Below are 26,053 nucleotides of genomic sequence, written 5' to 3'. Positions count from 1 at the left end.
GAACTGCAGCTTTGTTGTGTAGAGTTACACTGTGATTGGTAGAGGAGCCTTGAGCGTCAGTTGTATATACACTGACCATGTTTAAATGCTCTAGGTCACCTTAGGAGGTATGAAGTGAAACTCTGATCTCAATCTGGGCTTCTACTAGAAGTCAATTTTGTAACTGGAAGGCTTTGAAAAAAATACGCAGGCCACCATTCTGTCAGTAGAAAAATGGTGTGTTCAATTATTTCTCAAGCTAATGGGAGTGCTGCTTACATCATTCAGGCTTGTAATACATTCCTGGGGTTACTAGAGAGATCAGTTTTGCTTTGTGCTTTAACCAACCAGAGTAGTTTGACAGATAAAACTATAATTACTTAGCATGCTTGAGGCTGCTGAAAATTCCACCACTAATTTCAAGTTCCTTTAAGAAACTTTCTTGAAAATTGGGTTCATGCAGTTTTCTTGGCAGGCTGTACCAGGACATAGTAAATTACCTTCACCTCACTCTTTTATTTTAATCTGGTTTCACAAGCACCTTTCAGCCATTCCTTTCCTTGAGTACTTTCCATCTCAGTGACAAAATACATCATGTCTGCAGGCTTTGCTAATGTGAGGTGGACTGCAGAGGAAAGATGGCATCTCTGGGGACCATGTGCAACATGTCTGTGAAATACTTTTGTTTTAAATGTCCAAGGAAGTGGGTATGGCAAGTTATAACCTGGAAAAAAATATAAATGACTGTGCTGGATATTGCTACAGTGATCTGTTCAGGATGAAGTTCTCCAGTACAGGTTTTTACACTCCAAATACTGCCTCTGCAGAAATCCACTTATCTGTGGGCATTTATATTTTGCAGGCTAGCACCAGTATTTCCTGTAGTACTTTTCCAGTAAAGGAAAAAAATAATATAAAGGTTTTAAAGTATTTTTCAGGAACATCCTGCAGCTTCCAGCAGATGCCGAAATACGTAAAAAAGACAAATGCTTGCCAATTGAATTTAAAGAGCAAGACTGTACTAATTCTGCTTCACGGCAACGTAAATCTGCCTTTAATTGTGCCATGTGTTATGTAACTGCCTTGCTTTAAACTTGTGTTTTAAAAACAAGTAAGTAAAAGAGCATGACTGCATACCAAACCAATGATCTTTTCTTAGAACTAAATGTTAGGCTCAAAGTTATTTTTCTTTGCGAGTAGATGATGGGGTTTACTGTTCTGGATGGGACAGTACTCTTTATTTTGGAGAAGGGTATTTTGAGCTATTCTGTGTCATAATATTTTTCTAATAGGATTATTAAAGAATATGTTCTATTAAAAAGATATACATAATTGACTGAGAAGCATAAATCATGAGTGATGTCAAAAACCTAAAAACAGTGTCATTCCTTCTTACTTGGTGTTATTTAGGAGCTCTATCCCGTGCTTTTATTTTTCTGCAGTCTGTCTTAAGTATCCTTCAGAGTTCACTCTAATTTTGAAAGGATTTTTTGTTTAGAATGGCTGAGAGCCAAGAGTCTAGCTGAAGTCATATATGGAAAAAAATTCACCACAAAACATTCCTAACTTTTTTGTGCTGGTCCGCTATTAATTCTGGGACCAGTTCTGTTCCCATTTGAAATCCAAATGTGACAGCTCTAGACACCCATCTTCCAAAGAGATCCTCCACACCTGGGCTGCAGCACTGTTTTCTTTGCTGTCAGAGGGAAACATCAGGAGAATAGTTTTCTTCAGAGGAAATTTTTCAGTTCTTGCAGACCAACCACAACATTTTGGGTTTTGGTAAATGGAAAATAGTTGTATAAAAAGGAAGGGCATACATTATATTTCTTTTTCATGGTGAAGAGACTGTGGTTTATGGGTTTCCTATGAAAAATCCATACAGATACGTTCCGCAGTAAAACATAAATTATACAACCCCCTAAATTTTCATTGAAAAATAGCTTTGTCAGTAAATTCTTCAGCAGCTTTGCTTGAACAAAAAGTAGCTGTGCTTTCACCATTCCTTAGCAATTAAACCCACATGGAGGGAAAAGCCCATGAACTGATGGTATCTCTGCCTGCTCTGCTCTGAGCTCTTTAGTCTTCCTTCTGTGGCAGCCCAGCATGAGCCAGGTTTGCTGTAAGGTTTAACACATCTCTTAGTCTGCTGCTGGGATGGAGGTAGAGTGGTAGAACTGTGTTAGTAGCAGAGGATGGGATAGTCATGTTTTGCAGAGAGCTGCCTCTTTGGACATGCAGCTGCTGCTGGTGTAGATCTGTTTCAGCACGGTCAGTATCTCCGGTATCTGTGGTAAGTCCATCGTGAAACAAGCAGTTCAACTGAAGTTGTATAACAGCTGATGAGAAAGATATCTGGTTGTACTGGCCAGCACAAGTGGTACACTTGCTTGTTTCCCAGATAGGCAGAAGGTGTGCTTGGTGTGCTATTCCTTTCTCCCTCTTTGTAAAAGTGTGAGACTCCACTCACAGAGGCATAACCTCTGTGACAAGTTCTGCCTTTACTGCAGCTTTGGAGGGTGTTGAAACTGGTATCATAGCCCCATGGACAGTAAAAAAAGCATCAGAAGAAGGAGTGAGAAAGCCCCACACCTCCAAGCTTTCTCCTGGAAGGTTTGCCATGCTGAGCCACACAAGCGTGCTTCCCTCCCTCAGCCTGGAACAAAGCTGTGCTGCTCTGTCAGAGGTCAGTGGGGTGAGCTGCCTGGCTTCAGAGCACCCTTATGTCCTCCCAGAGTTGCAAACACCAGTGAAGGACTTGCCAAATATTTTCCAGAGTCTCCTGCTGTCTTCTCTGTCCTTCCAGTTGAGAAGCCCTTGTATGTGGGGCTACAGTAAAGTTTAACAGGATCTGTGGGTACCTATGGCTCTGTGACACCCTGCCAACATCTTTATAATATTTTTTAACAGGAAAGTTTTATATCAGAAATTTGTTGCACTCAATGCACTTCTGCCCTCCAAAAATAATACTCTGTAGTTACTGTCTGCTTCCTGAACCTTTCGTGAATTCCATACTTTCCCCAAGATGACATCTACTAAGACAGGGCCTTCCAGTACCTAAAGGATCTACAAGAAAGCTGGAGAGGGGCTTTTTTACAAGGGCATGAAGGGACAGGACAAGGATGAATGGCTTTAAACTAAAAGAGGGTAGATTTAGATTAAACATTAATAGATGTCCTTTACTGTGAGGGTGGTGAGGTGCTGGCACAGGCTGCCAATGAAGCTGTAGCTGCCCCATCCCTGACAGTGCTCAAGGCCAGGTTGGATAGGGCTTGGAGCAACCTGGTCTAATTGAAGGTGTCCCTGCCTGTGGCAGGGGGTTGGAACTGGATGATCCTTAAGATCCCTTCCAACCCAAACATTTCTATGATAAATAAAACTACTTATTAAACTACTTATTTCTGGAGCTATCAGTTTTCGTGTCCTTTGCTCAATGTTTGTGTCTCATTAGCCAATGGTGACCCTCCCTTAGTAGGCATTTCCTTCATTTCTCAATTCTTCACCTTTACTAATAGTTACACAAATCTCAGAAAAATGCAAGCTATGAAAACCATACGCAGTTGTATGCTACAAATCTTCCCATTCTTCAATAACATGCAAAATTCTGTTGTTACCACTAGCTTTTAGTATGGAAAATATTCTGCATAAGCTTAATGATAGCCAGTCATTTTAGCCATGGGAAAAAGCACATCAGTTCAGGCTGCCGCCCAACTGTGTGCAGCATAACATAACATATGTGCTCCCTGCTGCCTTAATTTTTGATAATTTGGTGTCAGTTCTTTGCAATTGCAATGAGTGACTTAAAAAAAAAAAAAAGGAGTCATAAACCATTTTCATAATATTAATTTTACATGATCATTCCCTATTTTTAGAATATTACAGTTAGATCCTTAAACTTTCCTATGGCTTCTGTTTGTGGTTTGAGTGACATCCACTGAAGGTGAAATTTTAGTCATGCCTTTAGAAAGACTGTTACAGTACATGTATTGATTTGAGGTGGGTTTTTTGTGTGTGTGATTTATTGTTCCATAAGATAAGTACTGAGCCCATCTTAACTTTGGTCAATATTTACCTTTTGGCAATAAGTCTTTATATTTATTTCCACTGAAATCCATACCAGCTTCATGTCCTGTTCTCACCTGAGATTGTTAAGTGGAGATCATACACTATATATCTCCTTAAATTTACACATATTGCAAAGAGTATTAGATCTGAGGTTATTTTCTCTTTGCTGACTTCATCCATATGCACAGAATTCTGTTCTGTTTTCTGCCATTTTAAGACCATGCTGTGTTAAAGTACTTGGCTGTGTAAATTAAGCCCTGGTTCCAGCAACTAACTGTGCGGATGATACGGCCTTTTGCAGATGTGGGAGTGGTGCTTGGGTGGAGCTGCTCCAAGAACAGGAAGGGATGTGTAAGACAACAGACTGTGGGAGCAAATCCAGGCTAATCTTTGCCCTTCTTGTTACATGATGGGGTCAAGAGATCTGTATGGCATTTAAGGTGGCATCTCATGGCATTACTTAGGGGTTAGAGCAAGGAGTGAATAACCCCTCATTGCTAAAGCAACCTAAACAATATTCAGACAACTCATTTTGTTGTAATATGCTGATTTGAGAATTATTGTATTAATAAATATAGCCTCTGCTGCCTCCCTCCTTGGGTCTCTATCAAGTGCTCTTGCTTCCTTGCACCCAGCAGTTCTACCTTGTAAGAGCTGCTGCTTGGATAATGTCAGTGTGAACCTGTAGGAGCCAGCAGATGTGTTCACAGATGTGGAGTGATGCTAGCTGCAGGTTTCTGTCTCTGGATGATGCATGACTGAAGAAGCAGTTGGGGACAGATGAAAGGAAATTCTGCTGTAATTCTCCCAAAAAGCAATTTTTCAAATCAGTCATTGTCAGTTTTGCATTTTGGTTTGTTGGATATATTTTTGAAAAATTGCTTTTCAAAGAAAATCTACATTTTCCAATGGAAAAAAAAATGTTTGTGTCTCTTCACTTTCATTCACAGTAGTAGTAGGGGCAGAGGAGTGTTGCCACACCAGAGTCTGAGATGGAGAAATTAAGATAAAAATTGTATGAGTCACTGTCAGAACTAGCTTCTTGCTGAACTAGCTTCTTGCTGAATCTCTTTATATTATTCTTTTAGTATATTTAGTATGTTGTATCACCTCTAGTATTCATCACTATTCATGCTTTTGACCAGAAGCTAAATCAGCAAAACAATCAGTTTAATTGCTGACATCTGACCAGCAGCAAGGTGGGAACTTGCACAAGTGCTACTTCACAAGTGCAACCAGTAATAGTTTCCCTGGGGCTGCTAATTAGTCTAGAGAATAAGCTACAATCATGGGTTTTGGGGGCCCCCAGGGCCATGTCCGGTGACTATCAGACATTCACTTTTCATTTTCCAAGACATACTATAGCAGCAAAAGTAGTGAGAATGAGAGTAGATGGTAGAGACAGGAGGACACAGTGTTGCTCATTCTTCACTGAATGTGAAGAATGGGGGAACAGAGGTACTTGTTAATGTCAAATATTAAAAAAGTCTGCTGCCAAGGAAAAAAGAACAACTGTAGGCATGTTTTTCATGCCTACAGTGAATAGCACATGAAGTACTCAACAACAACATTCTGTTAGATATCAGGAAAGCTGTTCTGGGATAAAGGCTGCTGAAGGAATGGATCCCCTGGAGCTGTGGAGCATTCAGTCTTAGATGTCCTGAAATACTAGGTAAAGGGATTTTTGTTGGGTGTAGTGTGTCCCCTTGTGCAGTAACAAGGTAGACTCATAGACTTCTTGAAGTATATGACTAGCCTTGAGAGAATAAAGCAGACGAACTGAAGAGGGAAAACAGTGATTTCTAAAGCAGATGGAGAGATTTCAGGTATGAATCAGCTGTGGTGTCTCAAGGTTCTAACTGAAGAATGAGCAATATATAGCTTACAGCATCTTCTTAAAATGCAAAATATTCTCAAAAAAAAGCCAAATCTCTGAGAATATTTTCCTCACAGGAGAGGAAAGGAGCACAAAATCGGTGGTGCTTAGAGTACAGCCAGCTGAAGTTTGAGGTGGTAGAAAGCAAATAACATACTTAGAAATAGGGATGGTTTTCATGGTATGGCATGCAATAATCAGTACTAAAAGAACCAAATCTCCTCCCTTTGTTAGAGGTTTTTTATGGAGTTTGAAATACATTAACAGGAATAGACTGCATTAGTTCTAACTTTACTTTTATTTCTTTTTTTAATTATTTACAATTGTTCAGAGTACAGTTAGAAGATCCTGCTTGCTATTTGTTACAGCCTCAGACAAGTTTCCATGAAATCCAACTAACTTTAGCAAATAATTATGAAGACTAAAGCCCTCAAGGAAAATTTCTGGTGTGTTCTGTAAACATCTGGTTGCCATTTTCAATTACAAGGACCAACCCACTGAAGGAAGCAGTTTAGTTTTTTTGGAACAGAAATGGGACACTGGGGTTTTTGTTCTTTTTCATAGTGGAGAGTAAAGGAAATGTCAGGAATAGAGAGGTCACTAGATCCTCAGCTTTTATAAATACAAAAGTCTCTGAGAAAATTAAAGTAAATTGAAATCAGGTTCTGAAAGTGTAAACAACCCTGTGGAGATAAGGTTAAATAAGCAGGACTGGAGATCCTAGCATGCCAGCAAAAGCACAAGATCATTCTATCATAAGTAAGTCATTTAAAATATTGTGCAAAATAATAATAGTGAGGCTAGCCACAGAAGTATCTTGTGGGTTACCATACAAATACATGTATATCTTCAAACCCAGCAGATGTAACTTCTCTTCCAAAAGAAGTGGCACAAATGTATAGCTGCAGTATACAAAACTGGTTGGTTTCCTAATACAAAATATATGACATGTGAATCCTGGCAAAATTTTGACAAGGAAAAATGCATTTCAGAAGCATTCTTTTTGTATGTTGTTAAGCAAGGTGCTTCCTAAACAAGCTAAACGGTTAGAAATGCAATCCTCAGAAGGTACTGATTTACAAGCATACTTAATGTTTAAGTTTGTTCTGCTTCCTCAAAATGGAAGTTCATATAGTTTCAGGAAGAAAATCTATACCAGAAATATATGCACTATCTTGATCACTTTCTAAATTTGCTTTTAGCAATTAAGCCTGGCTGTTTGCCAGCTAGTTGAAAGTGAATGCCTAATCTTGTGCCACAGACATCACTGGTTTCAGTACAAGATAGATCAGTTTCCGACACAGCCAAATAAATACCGCTCTCTAATGTGATGATGTGGTTTTTTGTTAGAAAACCTAAATCCATCATATATTTCCCTGAACAATATGTATTCTCCCTCCTAATTACTAGCAGAACATATTCATGTTTTCTAGCTGAAGAGCACACAAATTATCTCTTTGTATCACTAAAATAAACCCTCTGTAGAACTGTATTAAAAACCCTGTTTCAAATGTACTCTTTTCCTTGAGAAAGGGGAATTTTTCCCTTTTTCATAACAAAGAATCCTTATAGGGCATTGAACTTTGTCAAATTAAAACCAAAATATAGCATTTAGTCATAAAGTTACCAAACATAATTTTCTTTGAATGTTTTTAGTCATATGAACAGAACATAGAGTCAGCGGAGAGTGTTATTTATTAGGCTCATATAGAACTTGCAGTAATTAAAATATTACACACTTGATTGCGCAGTTAGCTAAAATTAAAACTTTGCTGGAATAAATTATGTCATGTTAATAGAATCTGAAAAACACCAGTGTCCAGGCAGATACACACACCAGCCTAAGGAATGCAACAATGTCCTCTGAAATTAGATAAATACAAGGGATTAAGGTGTAAGTATACAAGCTTTATAATACACTAGTAACATGCAAATCCTGTAAAAGAGTTTGAGGCAATGTTTTGTAACTGTGGCCTATGGATAAGAATGTAACAGCAGATAATTGTTTATTCAAGTATTTTTAAAATGCTCCCCTTTAAGAAATAAATCCCAGCTCTGACAAGTTTCAGAGACTCTGGTTTATAAGTATGTATATGTGTTCCTAAATGTCAGATGATTGTCTACTCATATAGGTACTGAGAGAATGACAGTAAGCCTAGCCAGAAGCCTGCAGCAGTCCTGCCAGAACACTCTCTCTAAGGGATTGTTTCATTACTGCTGCCCAGTGTTCTGGCTGCTGGAAGCTGTGTACCCTTTTTGATGCACTCACTGGCCCTGAGCCCTGGTCAGCTGTGAGGAGTGTGTGGTCTTTCATCACTGTGCTCCCATTTTAGGTAGAGGCACTATATACCACTGAAACAAAAACTTAATTTATTTTCTTTTTGACTTTAGCTACCATGACTTCTGTTGGTTATGATAGCAAAAGCTTATACACTGTGTGGGCCTTCATTGTAGTTTGCAGCCAGCCCACTCCATTCCTAGGTTCAGATTCCAACTTTCTCCAGCTGCAGCCACTTTCAGCTGACAGCTCTTTTGAATGCTACATCCCAAAAATGCCCCAGACATCAAAACTGCAGTAGCCACCCACGGGTTAGAGCGTGTTTCTGAAAATTTCATGCACCATATTATTGTTACACTGGCTGGTTTACACCAAATAGGAAGCTTTCTTTCGTGAGAGGAATGGTTATTCTACCCTTTTGATATTAATTGTTCTACCTCAAAGTTGGCTTTTCAATGTAATATTGAATATTCTTTTATTTGGCCCCTGAGGTCCTCCATTTGGAGGTAATCCTGGTTTGTACAGATGCTGAAGAGAAAGGAAGCTTCTCTGACATACTCAGAAATCAAAACTATTCCTCAGTTTCAAGTTGGTCATGAGAGCTTTCAGATTTCTGAAAAAAACCCCATATTTCTTACAGAAAACTGTACTAAAAGTGACACCTACCCTTTGATTAGAAAGAAAAAAACCCCCACATATAATCAATTTCTATCGGTTTTTGGAAGATGTGTTTTCTTACAAAACAATGTCCATTTTTCACAACAGAAGGGCAAAATACAGCAAGGATTTGTATTAAAAAGTAACAAAGGAATAGGATTTGAGCAACCTTAACTGGTAGCAAGATTAAAATATATAGTTTTAACATATTTCCTCACATAACTAAAATATATTCAGAATTCGACAGAGGGAAGGACAAAAGAGCTGAGTGGTATGCATTTTGGAAAGTTTGAAACAAATGATTCAAGGCATAAAGTGTTCCTATAACAAGCTCATTGTTGTAATGACTTTGTTTGACATGTGGGGTAATGCTTTCCAAAATAAATATTTAGCTATAAAAAGGAGTTTAATTTTTAATTTGTAGCAACTGTTAAAAGTCTGTATATTCATAGAATATACTGTTTTCTACATTGTGTAGATGGAAGATGAATCTGGCAGAACCACAGTTAATTTAGATCTGTCAGAATACAGCTCAGTTGATCAGTTTTGAAAAAGGACTTTTAGTGTGAAATCACTGTACATCACTGTTTGCTACAAGTTTGCTAAAGTTTGGTTTTTTTTAAGAGACAAAATAGAAAACCTATCAGCATAGCAGGCTGATAATCAAAATAAGAACAAGACCTAGCTAGTTTTGACCAAATCAAGATATATTTATCTGTCCAAAAGTGAATTAGGTATTCAGTTTTTTTTTCCCATCTTGTTTCAGTAACTCTATCAGAGAAAAGTCCTCACTCCAGCTTTCACTGCCATAGTGAGGCTCAGTTTCACTGGAGTGTGCCTAGAAGTCAGCCTTCAACAAAAAATAGTTGAGGCAATGTTCTGTAAAGAGTAAGCTGAAGACAAGGACATTAAGTACAAAAAACTTCGCACATGCTAACCCTATATTCATTTTGAAATGAAGTGCTCTGGCTTTAGAAAAAAGGTTAGAGGACCTTTGGAGAAAGAAAAGTATAACCTCAGAAGGTACCTGTAGACTATAGTTTGCTTTCTTAATGACAGGATGATATGTGAGGTAGAAGAAAACAGCAGGTTTCTTTTCTGCCCAGCTCCATGACACTTCTGATTTGCACCCCAGATGTTGCAGTACACACATTTTGCAAATCTAACCATATGGGTTGTCCATTGACCTTCAAAGTGAGAGGTCTGTCCCTATGTTTCTTTAAAACATTTGAAGAGATCATTTTAACATATACTTCAGAGTCCATGTTCCATGGACTAATATACTACACATAATAGTCACGATGTTTGTATCACCTGCTCTCACTATCCCAATGCATTACCAAGTTAGTAGAGTTGAAAGGCATCATAGGGTGATACATAGAAAACAGTATGTGGGGTACAGCTTGAAATCTCTCTTACGTTAGCCATGACTTAATTACTGCATCACTGTCTTCTATGGGTTTTGTCTAACTTGTAAATAAAATGGGTCAATTCCTTAGTCCTGAGGACAAATGATGCAGTATGGCTCAAGTCCATGTATCTAAACTGACTGAGGGTGGCCTGCTGAGTTTTAGGAACCGCCACTGGCTTGAGCTGACTCCTGGGACATTGCATGGCCACCCACAGAGAAGAAAACAAACACAGTGGATGATTCCAGGCTAGTGGTTGAGCCTGTTTAGTTTAGCCATTGCCTCTCTTCCCAAGCTTCTCTTTTTCAGTGTCCTGATTGTTTCCTGCCTCCTCAGTATTAAGGAATCTGACACATTAATTAGGGTTGGTGTGGGATAACCAAGTGCTGTAAATGCAGTGATCCAGGGCTGCCATTTGGACTTTAAAACGTCTATTTTTATTTCTTAAGGAGGTGATCAAACTCCATAATTTTAACATTGTAATTATTATCCTTATTCACTGTAATTAGAATGAGACAGGACATTAAGATAAACTCACCTGCTCTGTAGCTGCTCATCCTGAAGCTCCTATATCCATAGAAGGGAAGAAGCTGTTTTCTCAGCTCTAGCACAGTTTCTACCCTTTAAAGTCAATGACAAATTCTCATTAGTGCCATCATTCAGATGCTTTTTTATGTTGAGGATACCAGAACTGCGCACAATACTCCAAGTGAGGTCTCATGAGAGTGGAGTAGAGGGGCAGGATCACCTGCTTAGACCTGCTGGTCACACTCCTTTTGATCCAGCCCAGGATACAGTTGGCTTTCTGGGCTGCGAACGCACACTGAATCCAGCTCATGTTCCTTTTCTCATCGACCGACACCTCCAAGTCTTTCTCCTCAGGGCTGCTCTGAATCTCTTCTCTGCCCAATACGTAGCTGTGCCTGGGATTGCCCCAATACATCCTTCCACTTCATGACTGCATGCTGCTTTTTCACGTGATTTTCCTCCGGGTTTACAGAACAGGGATGTAGAGTTCCTTCCTGTGTATAGTCTCAAGAGTTATCAGAACAATTTTGACCATGTAGGAGTGAGGATTGTCCAAAGGCAATTGTGTCACAGTCTTCTTCCTTGGCACAGAGCAGGACAGAGCTATTCTTCCCATAATGTATTATCTACCTGAAAGGAGGATGGAGTGAGTGAGAAACCTATCTAGCAGCTTTGATTATGGTGGCCTACCTGGTGTATAAAATCCAAATAAAGTAAGAATTCTGGCATTTCTGAGCAACTAGGGATGTAAACCTTTTGAGCTTGCATGCAAGTAGAGCACACCATATTGGATTACTAGGTGCTTTTGGTTTCACTGAGGTTAGCTATGCAGAAAGTACCCATGTGTGGAGAGCATTCCAGTTTAATCTGAATATTCATCTGAAGCATGGTGCATAAGCACAGAAATGGAATAACAGGCTTGAGTGTTTTAATTGCCCTGATGTGTTTGCCATTGAGTCAGAACTATGTATTTTCATTTTGTTTGCTGTTGAACTTTACTGTAGCTCAGAATGTATTTTAACAACATATTTTCATAGCTTGAGTTGATAGATTATGCCATGATAAAAACTGTAGATTGTTAGAGTTACAGTCTATAATAAAATTCTGCGGAGAGTTATTCTTAGCCTGACACAGACTCTACCCAATAAAGTAAGAAACATCTAACACACCTGTCTTATATACTGCAGTACTCTTCACCCCATGTCAGACTAATATGATTTTTGAATGTACTTTATTTACTTTTGTTTCTACTTTTCTGCTCATTCTTTGGTTGCACACAAAAAATACATTTAATAATATTGCAAATTTTGTGCACTGCCTTTGTTGCCTTACCAACAGTTGTCTGCACATTGAAAAACACCACTTTAAACCATTTGCTGCAGGTCTGCAAATTCTTTTGTGGTTGCTTTTTATAGTACCATAGTTTACTGATAGAAGAAAGGATTGTTAATCTATTGCATGACTGAGTGTAATATAAAAGGAGAAAGGATTGTCTCCTTTCTTCTCAGTTCTTGTATTTAAGCCTGCAATAGATTTTTTTTGGTTTTTTTTTAGAGAAAGTAATCTGCCTTGAATTGTCAATTACTCGATCAAGAAAGATGGTAACTGGTTGACTTGGTAGGTAGTTCCAAGGCAGTTTTAGAGTCTGAGAACAGGTGGAAAAAGGAAAACATCTTGCCAAATTTTAGAAGAGCTCTGGGAGAAGCAGGTAGCTCTTGGCTTGTGACCCTCATTTATTTTTGTAGGCTTAAAATCTTGCTTTGGATTGACAAGAAAAACAGGCTTGCAGCCTGGACCTTCCTGGTATAAAGAAATGGTAATAAAAGAGCTTTTTTTTCCAGACAACAGTGGAAGCATAATGCCTCCCCATATGGAGTTAAACCTAACATCTCCCCACAGTATTTGCAGAATGGATGCAGAGCAGTCAAGCATTAGGTGAGGCACTGTGATAGGACTTCAAACTGCTGTTTCACTCCCCAAATGCTGAACTCAGATGTGACTTGGCATTAATTCTCGAGCACAGGGCAGTGTTTTGTGTTAAGCTGTAGAGATAGATGAGCTGTTCTTGGAATTAGACTGGTTCCACTTGGTTCACACCAGCTTCTCCTCCACAGAGAATGCTTCCCTTGGCACATCAGATCCTCTTAGTTAGGGGTTAGCTGAGCCAAATAAAATTCTGATCCTCCTCAAGGAGCATGAATAGTGACTGTCCTCAAGATTCCTCCAGCCTTTCCCTGGCAACCATACAGCAACTGTACAAAGTATTTTGTGAATGAATCGACTGCGTCCAACAATGTCAGTTTCATACATAGGGTGGGGTTGGTTTTTTTTACACTTATAATGCTATACTGCAGTTAATATGCCAAAAGATTTCAGTCTAATTTGTCTAGTTAAACAGGTGTGATTGGAGTGGACTGCGAGTACAGTCAGTTTCAAGAAGTAGCATGAAGTTGTGTTAAACAGTGAAAGAGTTGAACGTGGACAGGTGAACAGCGGCTTTCCAGAGTAGTTCAGAAAATATCGGAAACCTTCCCATCTTTTCCTACGCTACCTTCACTCAGTAGGGTCATCATTTCTTCATTGTTACGGTGAGTTCAAATTGGTGATAGGTCATGACTATCAAGAGCCATGTCAAATGAAAAATTTAAATCCTTCCATTTACTTCTTTAGGGGGAAAATTCCTGCATGCCAAGTTATGAGACATTCCTTTAGGGAAAGCTCTACAAATGAAACAGTGATATGAAAAACTTGTAAAAGGCCATATCGTTAGCAAAGAGAAAGCATTCAGTCCAACAAGTGGCATTCTGATCTCTGCACAAGTGAGACAGCCAAGCTGCTGTACCCAGAAATAGTCTTCAAAGGATATTTTTCCCTGGGGTGTTATCAGTGAAGCTCAGATCTTCAGAGGTGTAGAATTCCCACGTCCCCAGACCCCTTCACACAGCCTGCCTGATGCTGCTGCCCTCTGAGATGCTGAGGGACATAAAATCCAACCCAGAGTCCAGAGCCAGGCAGTGAGGAAGTAGTTCTGTCTTTCAGATATCTGGTAGTTCTTCCACTGTAAACTACTGACTTACAAACCGTTGGCTCCTATAAACTGGCTACATTGCAGGGATGGAGCTTGCTCTTAAAACATATTAATCTGTCTTGTTTAAAGTTGGATTTACTACTGGAAGGTTACTTCCATAACTACATGCCTCCTCATCAAACTTGGTTCAGTCTGTGCTCACTTCACTACCCTGCAGGAGCAGAGGATTTGGGTGTTTTTGTCTCTGTAGGCTATGATTCTTGAAGCTAAAACTTATGTTCATTGTATTTATGTTTTTTTTACACATTGGGTTTACAACATGCTAGAAGTATATTTGAATACAGTTTAATGTGTCAATATCTAAATAATACTTTATTCTGAAAATCTCTTCACATCCATCCAGCTCAGAGGTGCTTGGAAATATGTTTCAAACACAGCTGAGGAGAATTTCTTTTAAAAAAGGTCATGTACAAATCTCAGGGTCTCCTCTGCAGGAGTTCTGTAGCTTCCTGAAAGTGATGTATTTCAGTAATTCATCCTTGTGATCAGAAAGTTTGTATAATCTTTGCTGTTTACTTCATATCCTGACTCCAGTAATTAAAGAGGACAAATAATTTGGGATGGGTAAAAATTTATTCTATGGTGTTGTGGTTTAACCCCAGGCAGTAGCTAAGTACCTCACTTGCTCACTTGCCCCGATGGGTGGGGGAGAGAATCAGGAGGATAAAAGTGAGAAAAGTTGTGGGTTCAGATAAAGACAGTTTAATAGGTAAACCAAAAGCTGCATGTGTAAGCAAAGCAAAACAAGTAATTCATTCACCACCTCTCATGGTTAGGCAGGTTTTCAGGTGTCTCCAAGGCAGCAGGGCTCCATCACTGTTACTTGGGATGACAAACACCATCACTCTGAAACTCTCCTCCTTCCTTCCTCTTCCCCAAGGTTTATATGCTGTGCATAACACCGTATGGTGTGGGATATCCTTTGGGTCAGCTGGGGTCAGCTGTCCTGGCTGTGTCCCCTCCCCTACTCTTGCTTACCCCAGCCTGCGCACTGCAGGCCAGAGTGAGCCACAGAGGAGGTGTTGGTGCTGTGGAAGCACTGCTCAGCAATAGCTAAAACATTATAAACACAGGTTTGGAAGAGGGTTAATTCCATCCCAGTAAGATCCACTACAAGGCCTTCCAAAATCCACCTTCTTCTTGCAACCCTCTTTTGAAACTGTGTTTTCCAGAACTGGGAAATAGTTTTACTGGTGACGTATGACCAACACCAACTGCACCAGAAGGGTCATCTCTGTTCCTTGTATGCAATGCTCACAAACAGGTTGGTTGCAATTCTTAATGTCCACAGGTTAATGATTATAATGAAATAGTCCCTGTTACTTATAATTCTGCAGGGAACTGACATAGAATAATGTCAAACTGCAATTCCAAAGGGGAAGATTCCACTCTCTCAGCACCAATAAATCTTTGCCACCAACTCAAAAGTAATATAGATTTGTCTGTGTGTGTGTGCGTGTGTGGTAACAGTATTATAATGTTATTTTTATGAATCTAGTCCTTTTCTGTAGTAGTTCTCTCTGGACAATTGTCATCTGATTTCTCCTGAATTGTGGCACTTTTAACTTGTTCTGAATTTCCTCAGGTTGAATTTGGACCATTTATCAAAATTATTTTGAATTCTGCTTATGTCTTCTGAAGTGCTTATACTCCCCATCAACTTGGTATCATTTGCTATTTATAAGTGCATTTAACTGTTCCATCATTAAATTTGTTACCGAAAAATTTGATTAGAACTCAGTATACAGTGGGGTATCCTTTGAGGTTCTGCTCCAAAAAAAACCCACTTTGATAGTGTAGACTTCAGTTTTTCAAATACTTGTACACTCATCTCATAGGTATGTTATGTGGAAAGTGTACAAAGACTTACCAAAGTAAAACTCTTTCATTGCTACTATTTCCTTTGTTCACTAAATCAGTTGCTCTGTCAGAAGAAATTAGATTAAGGTTTACAGATATGTTCTTGACAAATAAATGTTGGCTGTTTCTTGTCATCTTCTTATCCTCCAGTGCTTGTAAATTAATTAATTCTAGCGTGATGGTACAAGAAAGTGCAAAATTTCAAATCGATTGGAAATCAAAATAAAAATAGAGCTGACCAGCCTTTTCTTTTCACAGAATGAATGAAGTGCATGAAGATGAGCACAAAAGATGAACACTATATTTTATTTTCAAAGTTCTTTCAGATCAAAATTCAGGTTGGAAACCTTAACACTGTAAAATGAAATTTCAAGCTGTGTGTTCGAGAGGAAGCTTACTCATTTGATTAAATAAAATGATATTATTCTGTGTATACACATAAGAACTTAAACCCTCCATGGGTTTATATGCATATAACAGTTTTCCTGAAAAATCCAGCCTCCAATGCCATAGCTTATGGGGAGGCCATGATAATTTCATAGGTTGGAATAAGATCACTTCATTTAAGAAACCACCTTCAGAAATTCTTGAAGTTCATCTATAAAATGTATGTCCTGCAAGCTTAAACCCCCACTAAATCCTACAGTTCTCATTTTGTTTTTGTTCACTTTGATCTATTATATCAGAATACAAAAACTCTCTGCATAATATTTTTATTGAAAAAGTTAAACGTTTTATTGGTCTCTGAATTGCTATTTCCACTGCTGCTAAAAACATGTTTGTTTTTCTCCCTCATTTATTGTCTTATAAATGATTTTTCCACATCAACAGTTCCAATTATTCCAAGAGACAAGTCAGAGTCAAAGCAAATGAAAACAGTGGTATCTTGTTGAAAACTGAAAGTTGTATATTCTGTCAGTTGTCTGTTGAAACATTGCCCTCTGAATGCAACAGCATGTACTTTAACTCATCGAGAATAAGACTAATTAAAGGTGGTCACAGCTGATTGGAATCAAAGTATGCTGAACTACTGATTCTTAGATTAGCAACTCAGGTTGATATTCTCAGGTAAATCTAAGATAGAATCATAGAATCATAGAAGAGTTAAGGTTGGAAAGGACCTTAAGATCATCAAGTTCCAACTCCCCCTGCCATGGGCAGGGACACCTTGCTCTAAACCATATCACCCAAGGCCTGGTCCAACCTGGCCTTGAACACTGCCAAGGATGGAGCATTCACAACCTCCCTGGGCAACCCATTCCAGTGCCTCACCACCCTAACAGGAAAGAATTTCCTCCTTATATCCAATCTAACCTTCCCCTGTTTAAGTTTTAACCCATTACCCCTTGTCCTATCACTACAGTCCCTAATGAAGAGTCCATCCCCAGCATCCCTATATGCCCCCTTCAGATACTGGAAGGCTGCTATGAAGTCTCCACGCAGCCTTCTCTTCTCCAGGCTGAACAGTCCCAACTTTCTCAGCCTGTCTTCATATGGGAGGTGCTCCAGTCCCCTGATCATCCTTGTGGCCCTCCTCTGGACTTGTTCCAACAGTTCCATGTCCTTTTTATGTTGAGGACACCAGAACCGCACACAATACTCCAAGTGAGGTCTCACGAGAGCAGAATAAAGGGGCAGGATCACCTCCTTCGACCTGCTGATCACACTCCTTTGGATGCAGCCCAGGATACGGTTGGCTTTCTGGGCTGTGAGCACACACTGAAGCTGGCTCATGTTTATTTTCTCATTGACCAGCTCCCCCAAGTCCTTCTCTGCAGGGCTGCTCTGAATCTCTTCTCTGCCCAGCCTGTAGCTGTGCCTGGGATTGCTCCAACCCAGGTGTAGGAACTTGCACTTGTCATGGTTAAACTTCATGAGGTTGGCATCAGCCCACCTCACAAGCATGTCAAGGTCCCTCTGGATGGCATTCCTTCCCTCCGGCTTATCAACTGAACCACACAGCTTGGTGTCATAGGCAAACTTGCTGAGGGCGCACTCAATCCCACTGTCCATGTCAGTGACAAAGACGTTAAACAAGACTGGTCCTAGCACTGATCCCTGAGGGACACCACTCAGGACTGGTCTCCAGCTGGACATTGCGCCATTGACCACACCTATTTGTGTGCGGCCATCCAGCCAGTTCTTTATCCACCGAGTGGTCCATCCTTCAAATTGATGTCTCTCCAATTTAGAGACAAAAATGTCGTGTGGGACAGTGTCGAACACTTTGCACAAGCCCAGGTAGATGACATCAACTACTCTACCTCTGTCCATCAGTTCTGTAGCCCCATCATAGAAGGCCACCAAATTGGTTAGGCAGGATTTCCCCTTAGTGAAGCCATGCTGGCTGTCACCAAGCAACTTGTTGTTTTTCATGTGCCTTAGCATGCCTTCCAGGAGAATCTGCTCCAAGATTTTGGCAGGCACAGAGGTGAGACTGACTGGTCTGTAATTCCCCGGGTCATCCATTTTCCCCTTCTTGAAAATGGGGGTTGTATTTCCCTTTTTCCAGTCGTCGGGAACTTCACCTGACTGCACATCTCCTGTACAGGAGCACTTTTTAAGATGGGACTGCAAGATGGATGAGAGGTGGGGGGAAAGAGCTGGCAAAAAATATAGATTAATAAAAGCATCATGCTGCCAGGATAAGCTGTATTCATATTAAATTTGCTTCACCTGCATAAAATATAATTCTACAGATGAACATTCCTTGTGTAAGCAAGGCCGTAATTAACCGGCTGAACTAAAAAATCTTGTTTTGAAAACATGCTCAGAGGGGGGATGAGCATATAGTTGTATATTCTCATCTTAAGTTACCACTCTTGTGCTTGTATAAATGCAAAATTATACAAAGCATTAGAGACTATCTCCATGATGTGGGATTTCATATGACTTAACTGGTTGTCTGCTCCCACATGCTGAGCTCCACTGGTTTGGTAAATAAAGCAAACAGACAAGATTTCCTTAACTGTAGATAAAGCCCTTTACATGGAAAAAGCTTCATGTAAATTGCTAGTAGTTAAATTGTTCAGGAATGAAATATCCGTTTTAACCTTCCACTTCAAAAGTCGTGTTAAAGCCTGCTTCTGGTTTGAAGTCTGCCGTAAACAACAGTGTGTACACTGATGACAGACTAATATGGACATTCTTCTTTAAACATCTTCATTAAACTTTCATCATTAAACACAGAGTCATAGAATAGTTAGGGTTGGAAAGGACCTTAAGATCATCAAGTTCCAACCCTCCTGCCATGGGCAGGGACGCCTTGCTCTAAACCATGCCACCCAAGGCTCTGTCCAACCTGGCCTTGAACACCACCAGGGATGGAGCATTCACAACTTCCCTGGGCAACCTATTCCAGTGCCTCACCACCCTAACAGGAAAGAATTTCCTCCTTATATCCAATCTAAACTTCCCCTGTTTGAGTTTTAACCCTTTATCCCTTGTCCTGTCGCTACAGTCCCTAATGAATAGTTTATCCCCAGCATCCCTATAGCCCCCGTTCAGATGCTGGAACATCTCTAAAAACATTTTGAAACATGAGTTTTTCCATGCAGATGACTTGTGTTATTAGTGTCAATTTTGTTCTTTTCTCTTTTATTCTGGAATGTTTTAGCTCACATGTTGTATCTTGCTTTACTTTAGAAATAATTTCTGTAAAAATAGATCTTCTGTGTTAAAATACAGTGCCCAAAACCTTGGGATCCTTTTCCTGGGCCATTTGGTGTTACTGGAATATTGATAGCACCAGCACTTTTTCGCTGAGATACAGTTTTGTAATCATTACGTTTGCAGGAGACAGACTCATGGTCTCATGATCATAGATGTTCATTTTCCACAAAAAGTTAAACTGTGAGAGGAATGACACAGGCAGTTTCTAGGCTGTATCTATTCAAAGAGAAGTCTGTTCCAGAACTAACTGTTGTAACACATGCTTCTTCCATTTTTGTTTTCCAAGAACATTTTTTTTCCTGTGTAGTTGCTAAGGAATGTATTGAAACATTTAAACAAGTCATTCCGCTCTGACAGCGTGATTATGAGAGACAGCACTAGGTGTACACTGTTTTTCTAATAGGAAGTTTCCTGTTTTCTATAAATAGGCATGTTTCAGTTCTGATTGTTCTGTTCTGAAATAACTGGCTAGATGGCTAATTACTCTAAATAGAAAACACAACTAATGGCAGGCATTCAGCCCCTCCTGAAAATTATTGCTCCCAACCCTTAGCTGTTCTACTTCATTGGCACTGGCTCAGAAACATGCTGGGTCTGAGGGCCCTTTTTCCTTTTCTTCTCTTTGGTGCATACGTATCGATCACTCTGCTGTGTCCTAAAGGCAAATATATGATACACAGTGCAGCAGATATTTTGGAGTCAGAGATTCATCCCTGGCTAGGATGTGTAACAATAAACAAGGGAAGGAAATGAACTGCTTCTGAGAAATGGAGTTCCCTCCAATTTCCTTTTGGTTTGCTCACAGCTAGGTTTTGTGCTTTATATGTAATTATAATGATTTATTCAAATGCGCTTACTAGTCAAAGGCACATCTTTCTTATCTGATAATTACATAGCTGGTGAGGCCATTGAGTAGGTTAACTCTGCCAGTCTTTTGCGCTGAAATGAAGTATTTGCTTGTATGTTTCTTTAATGTCTCATTTATTTTCTATCTATCTGTGCCTTTTTTTAATCTACTTGCAGTGTTGTGGGTTTTTTTTGTTTCTTTCACAAAGGCATGTAGTGAATCTGTCTTGCCTAAATTTCCCATGACTTAATTCTTTTTATACCATAATACTGGTTCTCATAATGTGAAATGGAAGCTTTCTTTATGGTAATTCATCTTTTCAGCTTTGTCACACTGCTTACAAACATGAAGGTGATAGTTTCATAGTCCTGGACCCATTCTGCACAATCAGTTCATTACTGTACTTAAGGTAATTTGAGTGTGTTAAATCTCCTTAGGTGAAATCTTCATCCTGCTTGGCATTTGTGATTGTGATTGGATAGCAAAAAATTTTGGAGAGGGAAATCAGCCAAACTAAATATCTCTGTGGGTCCCCAGTGGGACCAAATTTAGAGGGTAATCTAATAGAATTAGGAAGCTATCACAGATGGATAGCACAAAATGGAATAAAATGCATGTAATCTTCCCAACCTTGGGAAAAAGAACCAACCAACCAGTCACTGAAACAGGTGTCATGCAGAGACCTTTGACCAAATGCTATACCCTGCCTTGGATGCGATACAGCTTCTCTCACTGTCCTTTCTGTTCGGAAGTTCTTTATTTCTAACTGTCATCTTGTCACTGAAGTGGTTTACCCTTTATTGAACACATGCATGGTGTCCTCAACAGATACAGTGATTCCGTTAATCTTTTGAGAGATGACACTACCTCTAACTAGTTCAGATTGCGAAGGCCATATATAAGAAGAAAACAAATAATCACTTGAGGGAGCTGACCAAGCTCCTTTGAAGCTACACTGGCATTTCTACACATCACATGCTGTGATATGGGCAGACTCCAAGACCTATTTTTATCTTGTAATCCATAATGATATTTTAATTGGTACAATTTAGTTTTGACTCTTTCTCAGCCAGCCATCTCTGACTCCAGTGTTGCTTGTTTCCTGCTAATAGAACTCCATGGTCTCACAGGCTAGTTTTGCTCCAGAAAGGAAGCACCAAAACTAGCTCAGAAGCTAGCTGCTTGCTCAGTGTGACTTAATTCCTGCTTGTACACCAGTTCCAGATGTTTGAAAACTGTTGTCTAATATTTAAGAAGCCACTACAGAAAAATTCAGGCTAGAAAATCCTGCTGTTTGCAATAGCATGACTAGTATTGCTTCCTGTAAAATTTACTTCCCAATAACGAAAGACCTCAGAAGATCACACTGCATGTGGTGGATGTGTGTTACAAGTGTGCATGTTGAGGAGTTCAGAAAAAAAAAAAAAGAACAAATTAAAGTAGTGCCATGCTATAGAACTTTTTCATTTCTGAATGCTAAACAGGTCAAACACCAGGGGACTGGACATCAGTAGGCAAGTATAACAGGAGCTGCCAACTATCAAATACCTAACACAATTCCAAAAGCTTGAACTGTGGTAGTGAGTATGTATTTTTTCCTTGTGTCACCTGTAGGTGTTCACGTACTCAGCATTGCAACAGTTGGCTAGTCCTCAGGATTTGGATCTTAGTATTTTTTGTTCAAATAGGAATTGATGATATTTACTTTCTCAATGTGCTTCTTTTCTTTCCTGGTAGGTGGTGTCAGCCCTTGGGATCTTTTGATCTGCTTATCTTCCAGAAAAAATGATGGTACTGGCTGCTTTCAAATAGAAGACTTGCATCATCTAGAGCTATTCCAGAAGGTATGTGATTATCATGTTATTTTTTGTAGAAATGAGAGGCCAGGGCTAGCTCAGATTTTCAGCAGTCACAAAAAGAGAAGCATCTAGTACTTAGTTTATATTGCAGCAGCATGACTCAACACCAATAAAAAAGTTTTTTCAAGCTTTTTGTCTACTGAGGAATAGTTGTTAGATACCAACATTTCATTCTTCTTTATATCACACCCAGTGATCACAAACAACTTCTCATTTGGACATAGTATGTTACTTTGATTGTAAATGTTTCAGTGTAAATACTGAAAATCGTTACAACTGAGCATCAAGTTTTTCTTTTCTTTGGCTTGAACTTTTTTTTGTTGTTGGCTACGCTCAAGTAGTATGTCAGACAGAAAAGCTTCTACAGAAGTCATGGGAAATTTAAGCAATTTACCCCACTGGAAAAGAGAATTTAGAAATGGAAAGAAACAGCTAGCAAATGCATGAAACATTTCAGAATAATAGCATAGGCACAAGATAAAGCTAAATTAATTTAGGCTTCACATCCTGTATCACTACTGATTTCAGCTAATGTAATTGCTCCTTTCTAAACATCATTTAGGCATTTCTCCAAATAATGACAGTGCTTCTAAGATTGATAATGTGTGAGCTGGACCACTGCCCTCCTCTAGGGCCTTCATGGCAGTTCCTTGCTCTGCACTGCAATCTGCTTATTCACAGTCCAAAGCATCAGTGTCAATATTTCTTGCTATTTTCAGGATTGGTTTGTTGGTTTGTTTTGTTGGTTTGTTGTTTTTCTTTACTTGAGCATGTTGCCGGCACAGTTTAGGTAACTTAGATATGCAGGTGTCTAATTAAGTACCTGACTTGTTCGTAAAAATATGAGATCTGAACTGAGGTTTTTGTTTGAAAAAATGTGACCAAACTATGGGTACAGTTTGGCTTATATTTCACATGCATCCACAGATAATGGCAAGACCCAAAAGTATAAACTCTGTCTTGAGGGACTGGAAGAGATAGAACTGCTTTTAAAAGGTACCATCTAGTTCATGTATGAAGTTCATAAGGATATAAAAAAACACTTTGTGTCCGCAGCAGACCTAGAATCATATACACTGGGGTTCCCTGGGACAGTATGCCTTATCTAAGTGTATCTAAAGGGAAATTTTTATCATGGTTCCAGTTTGCTAGGAATGTACATGTGCTGAATTCACATCCCAGATCATAAAACAACCCAGATTCTGCACACTGCTTCTTGCTCATTATACCTATAATAGCACATCTGAGTCTCTAACACTGTGCACTACAATAATCCTTACAGCGCTGTCAAATGTCCAGAAGTTTCACACATGGATAACTGAGACACAAGGTGATCAAAGGAATTATCCAAGTTCTCTCAGAAGTGTGCAGCACAGCAGGGACTTAAGCCAGATGGCCATATCACTGGGTAACTTTAAATACTGGGCTTACTCCCTGCTGGCATGTCCATACCACAGTGCAACACAGTCCTTTGTTTCAGAGCCTAGATGTGGTTTAGCTGTGTTAGCTTACCACCATTTCCAAGCACAGCAATTCAAGTGGCATAAGGCTATTTCCCTGCAGGGAGAGACAGTGATTGATAACTGGCAGAGAACAGAGAAGCTGCAGAAACTGAAAAGGGGGCAGGAAGGGGTGAAATCTCAGCAGCCAGGAGGAGAGCCATAAGTCTAAAATTTTGTTTTGTTATAGCCATGGAGGAAGAGCCCATCCTTAACTCCATTATCCTGTGTTGCACGGATGGCACTGTAATTCCCTTTTCACACTGACAGAAGTTTTGTGCATTAGGTGTCTCTGATATATTAAATAGAAACCCATTGAAGGCACCAGGCAAAAGAGCACTTTTCTGAACGGAATCATCAAAGCTTCTCTTTTTACTTATAGGTAAACCTCCTTCCAGAAATCCAGCATTTCCTTTGCAGAAAAGAGGGATTATGCCAGATAACAAAAGCCTTTTCAGGTAACCTTATTTCTTCAAATCTGCATATCTGATGGTACTCTTTTATAGTTGTCACAGAAGTCTCTGAAATAAAATTGTTAGGTTTACAATTCCTTTTTATTTTTAGTCATAGGGAACTATGGGGGAAAATGAAACAAGAATGGTAATTCATTTCAGATACCACTTAAATACAAATTACAGTTACTCAGTATTTTTTTCAGGTGAAGGTATTGCATTGTTTGGCTATTGCATACTGCAGAAATAATTTGGCTATAAATGTGTTATTTTTGGACTGTTTTGTGTTACTGTAGTATGTTGATGTTTACACTTCAAAGACCCGGGTTCGGTGTAATATATTTATTCAGCTTTACAAAAATGTTGTGGCATGGAGAAAGAGTAGGAGTCAGAGTTTGGTTCCAATCCAGACACAATTTACTGATAAAAAGCCTTTTTGTATTAAAATCATCAACCAGAAAAGTTTAAAGGTTATGGGCGAGTTGCCAGAGAATTCTAATTTACTGTGGGTGAAATTCAGCTTTGAATAGAAACTGGAAAAAACTGTTGTGCATCATCTTTGGTCTATTTAAACTACAGAGGGACAAGTTATGACCTCAGTTATACTACTAAATATCCAGCACCAATGCTATTTTGGATTTATGATCTAACTTCACTACATAAATATTGCTGATAAGAAATTTCATCTTTTTTCTTTCTTAATCCGGTAACAATGAAGCCCACATTTATTCCATTAGTATTTAGCCTTGTTTGTAGACAAATATACAAGATAGATCTGTTTTATCCTCCTTTCACCTTTTATATATAATTTATATTTAGCACATAAGGAAAGGATTAATTACACCTCATTTAATCATTTAGAAGTTAAGTATCTACTGCAGCAGTGTTCTAGTCTTCCCCTTACATCAGCAGAGGGGGGCACCTACAAACACTACTTCATTTTATCCTAAATTATGTGTTTATAACAGGTCTGTTGAGTTACCCCTGAAGCTACTTACTACCCACTTACCTCTCACCACTGAATGTAAATGGAATCTATGCAAGTAGCTTAGATTAAATGCTTGATTTTAGGATGCTTGACTAAAGTTGGCTTAGGTGGTTCCTTTCCTAAGCATACTATAGTTTCCCCTTTAACTTTTGTACAGTTTCATTTAAAGGTTGATCAATACTTAAAACCTATGTGAAATGTTTCCCTTAACTGTATGTTAAGGGTCAGTTTAAATTGAGCATTTCCATTTTCCAAGTGCAGTACATTGTCAAAACCGATCCTAAGGAACACAAAGTATAACAAACATCTATCCAGGTCACAGAGTCACAGAATCAACAGAACGGTTTGGGTTGGAAGGGACCTTAAACAACATTTAGTTCCAACCCCCTGCCATGGAACAGTCTTCCACTAGATCAGGTTGCTCTAAGTCCTTTATCATGAAGTCATATTACACCAGGTAAGTGATATATTTTGTTTTGGCTGAGTTTTAAGTATGTATTTAGTGATGCCTAGTGCATTGGTTCCCTTGCACTGAAAAGTGGATTACAAAGTATTCTGGTATAATGCCAGTTTAAGAAAAAAGGCTGAACAGGTTTCCTAAACTTTCAAGGGCTTCAGTAACTGGTACATCCTACTCATGTTGTAACAGGCTGCCTCTAAAAAACATTGGTTTGCTCCTCCTGCTTGGAGAAAGGCCAGTTGCAGTGGTTATATTATTTTGCTACAGCAAAACCACAAACCCAAGAGGCACTTGCAGCACACACAGCTTTCCCCTTAAAATATGCACATTTTCACTGGTGTTCCTAAACTGTGGACAAGCCACTTTGTTTACTTGGTCTTTAAGCTCTTTGGTGTTTTCTCCTGTGTTGGGTTTCTGTGGCAAGGTTTTGGTAGCAGGAGGGCAGGTGGCTTCTGTGAGAAGCTGCTAGAGGATTCGCCTGTGTCTGACAGTGCCAATGCCAGCCTGCTCCAAGACCTGCTGGGCCAAGGCTGAGC

At 39.3% G+C, this 26,053-nt stretch overlaps 1 protein-coding gene across 4 annotated transcripts in view; it reads left to right on the top strand.

The window, feature by feature from the left end:
- CPED1 (cadherin like and PC-esterase domain containing 1) overlaps positions 1–26,053 on the top strand; it is a 154,519-nt gene that overhangs the window by 13,541 nt on the left and 114,925 nt on the right. For all 4 annotated transcript variants that reach the window (XR_009728396.1, XM_061373017.1, XM_061373014.1 and 1 more), the window contains exons 4-5: positions 21,997–22,103; positions 24,000–24,075. Coding sequence is in view for 3 of the 4 variants with exons in the window: in XM_061373017.1 (XP_061229001.1) it covers positions 21,997–22,103; positions 24,000–24,075 (183 nt within the window). In the remaining variant the exon portion in view is untranslated. The remainder of the gene's footprint in view (positions 1–21,996; positions 22,104–23,999; positions 24,076–26,053) is intronic.

This window comes from Neopsephotus bourkii, unplaced genomic scaffold (genome assembly GCF_033783945.1).
Source record: "Neopsephotus bourkii isolate Nb327-2 ecotype Australia unplaced genomic scaffold, CSIRO-AGI_Nbou_v1 NB_1624, whole genome shotgun sequence".
NCBI classification, from domain to species: Eukaryota; Metazoa; Chordata; class Aves; order Psittaciformes; family Psittacidae; genus Neopsephotus; species Neopsephotus bourkii.
Note: the sequence above shows the minus strand (reverse complement) of the source record. Positions and strands in the feature narration are given on the sequence as shown.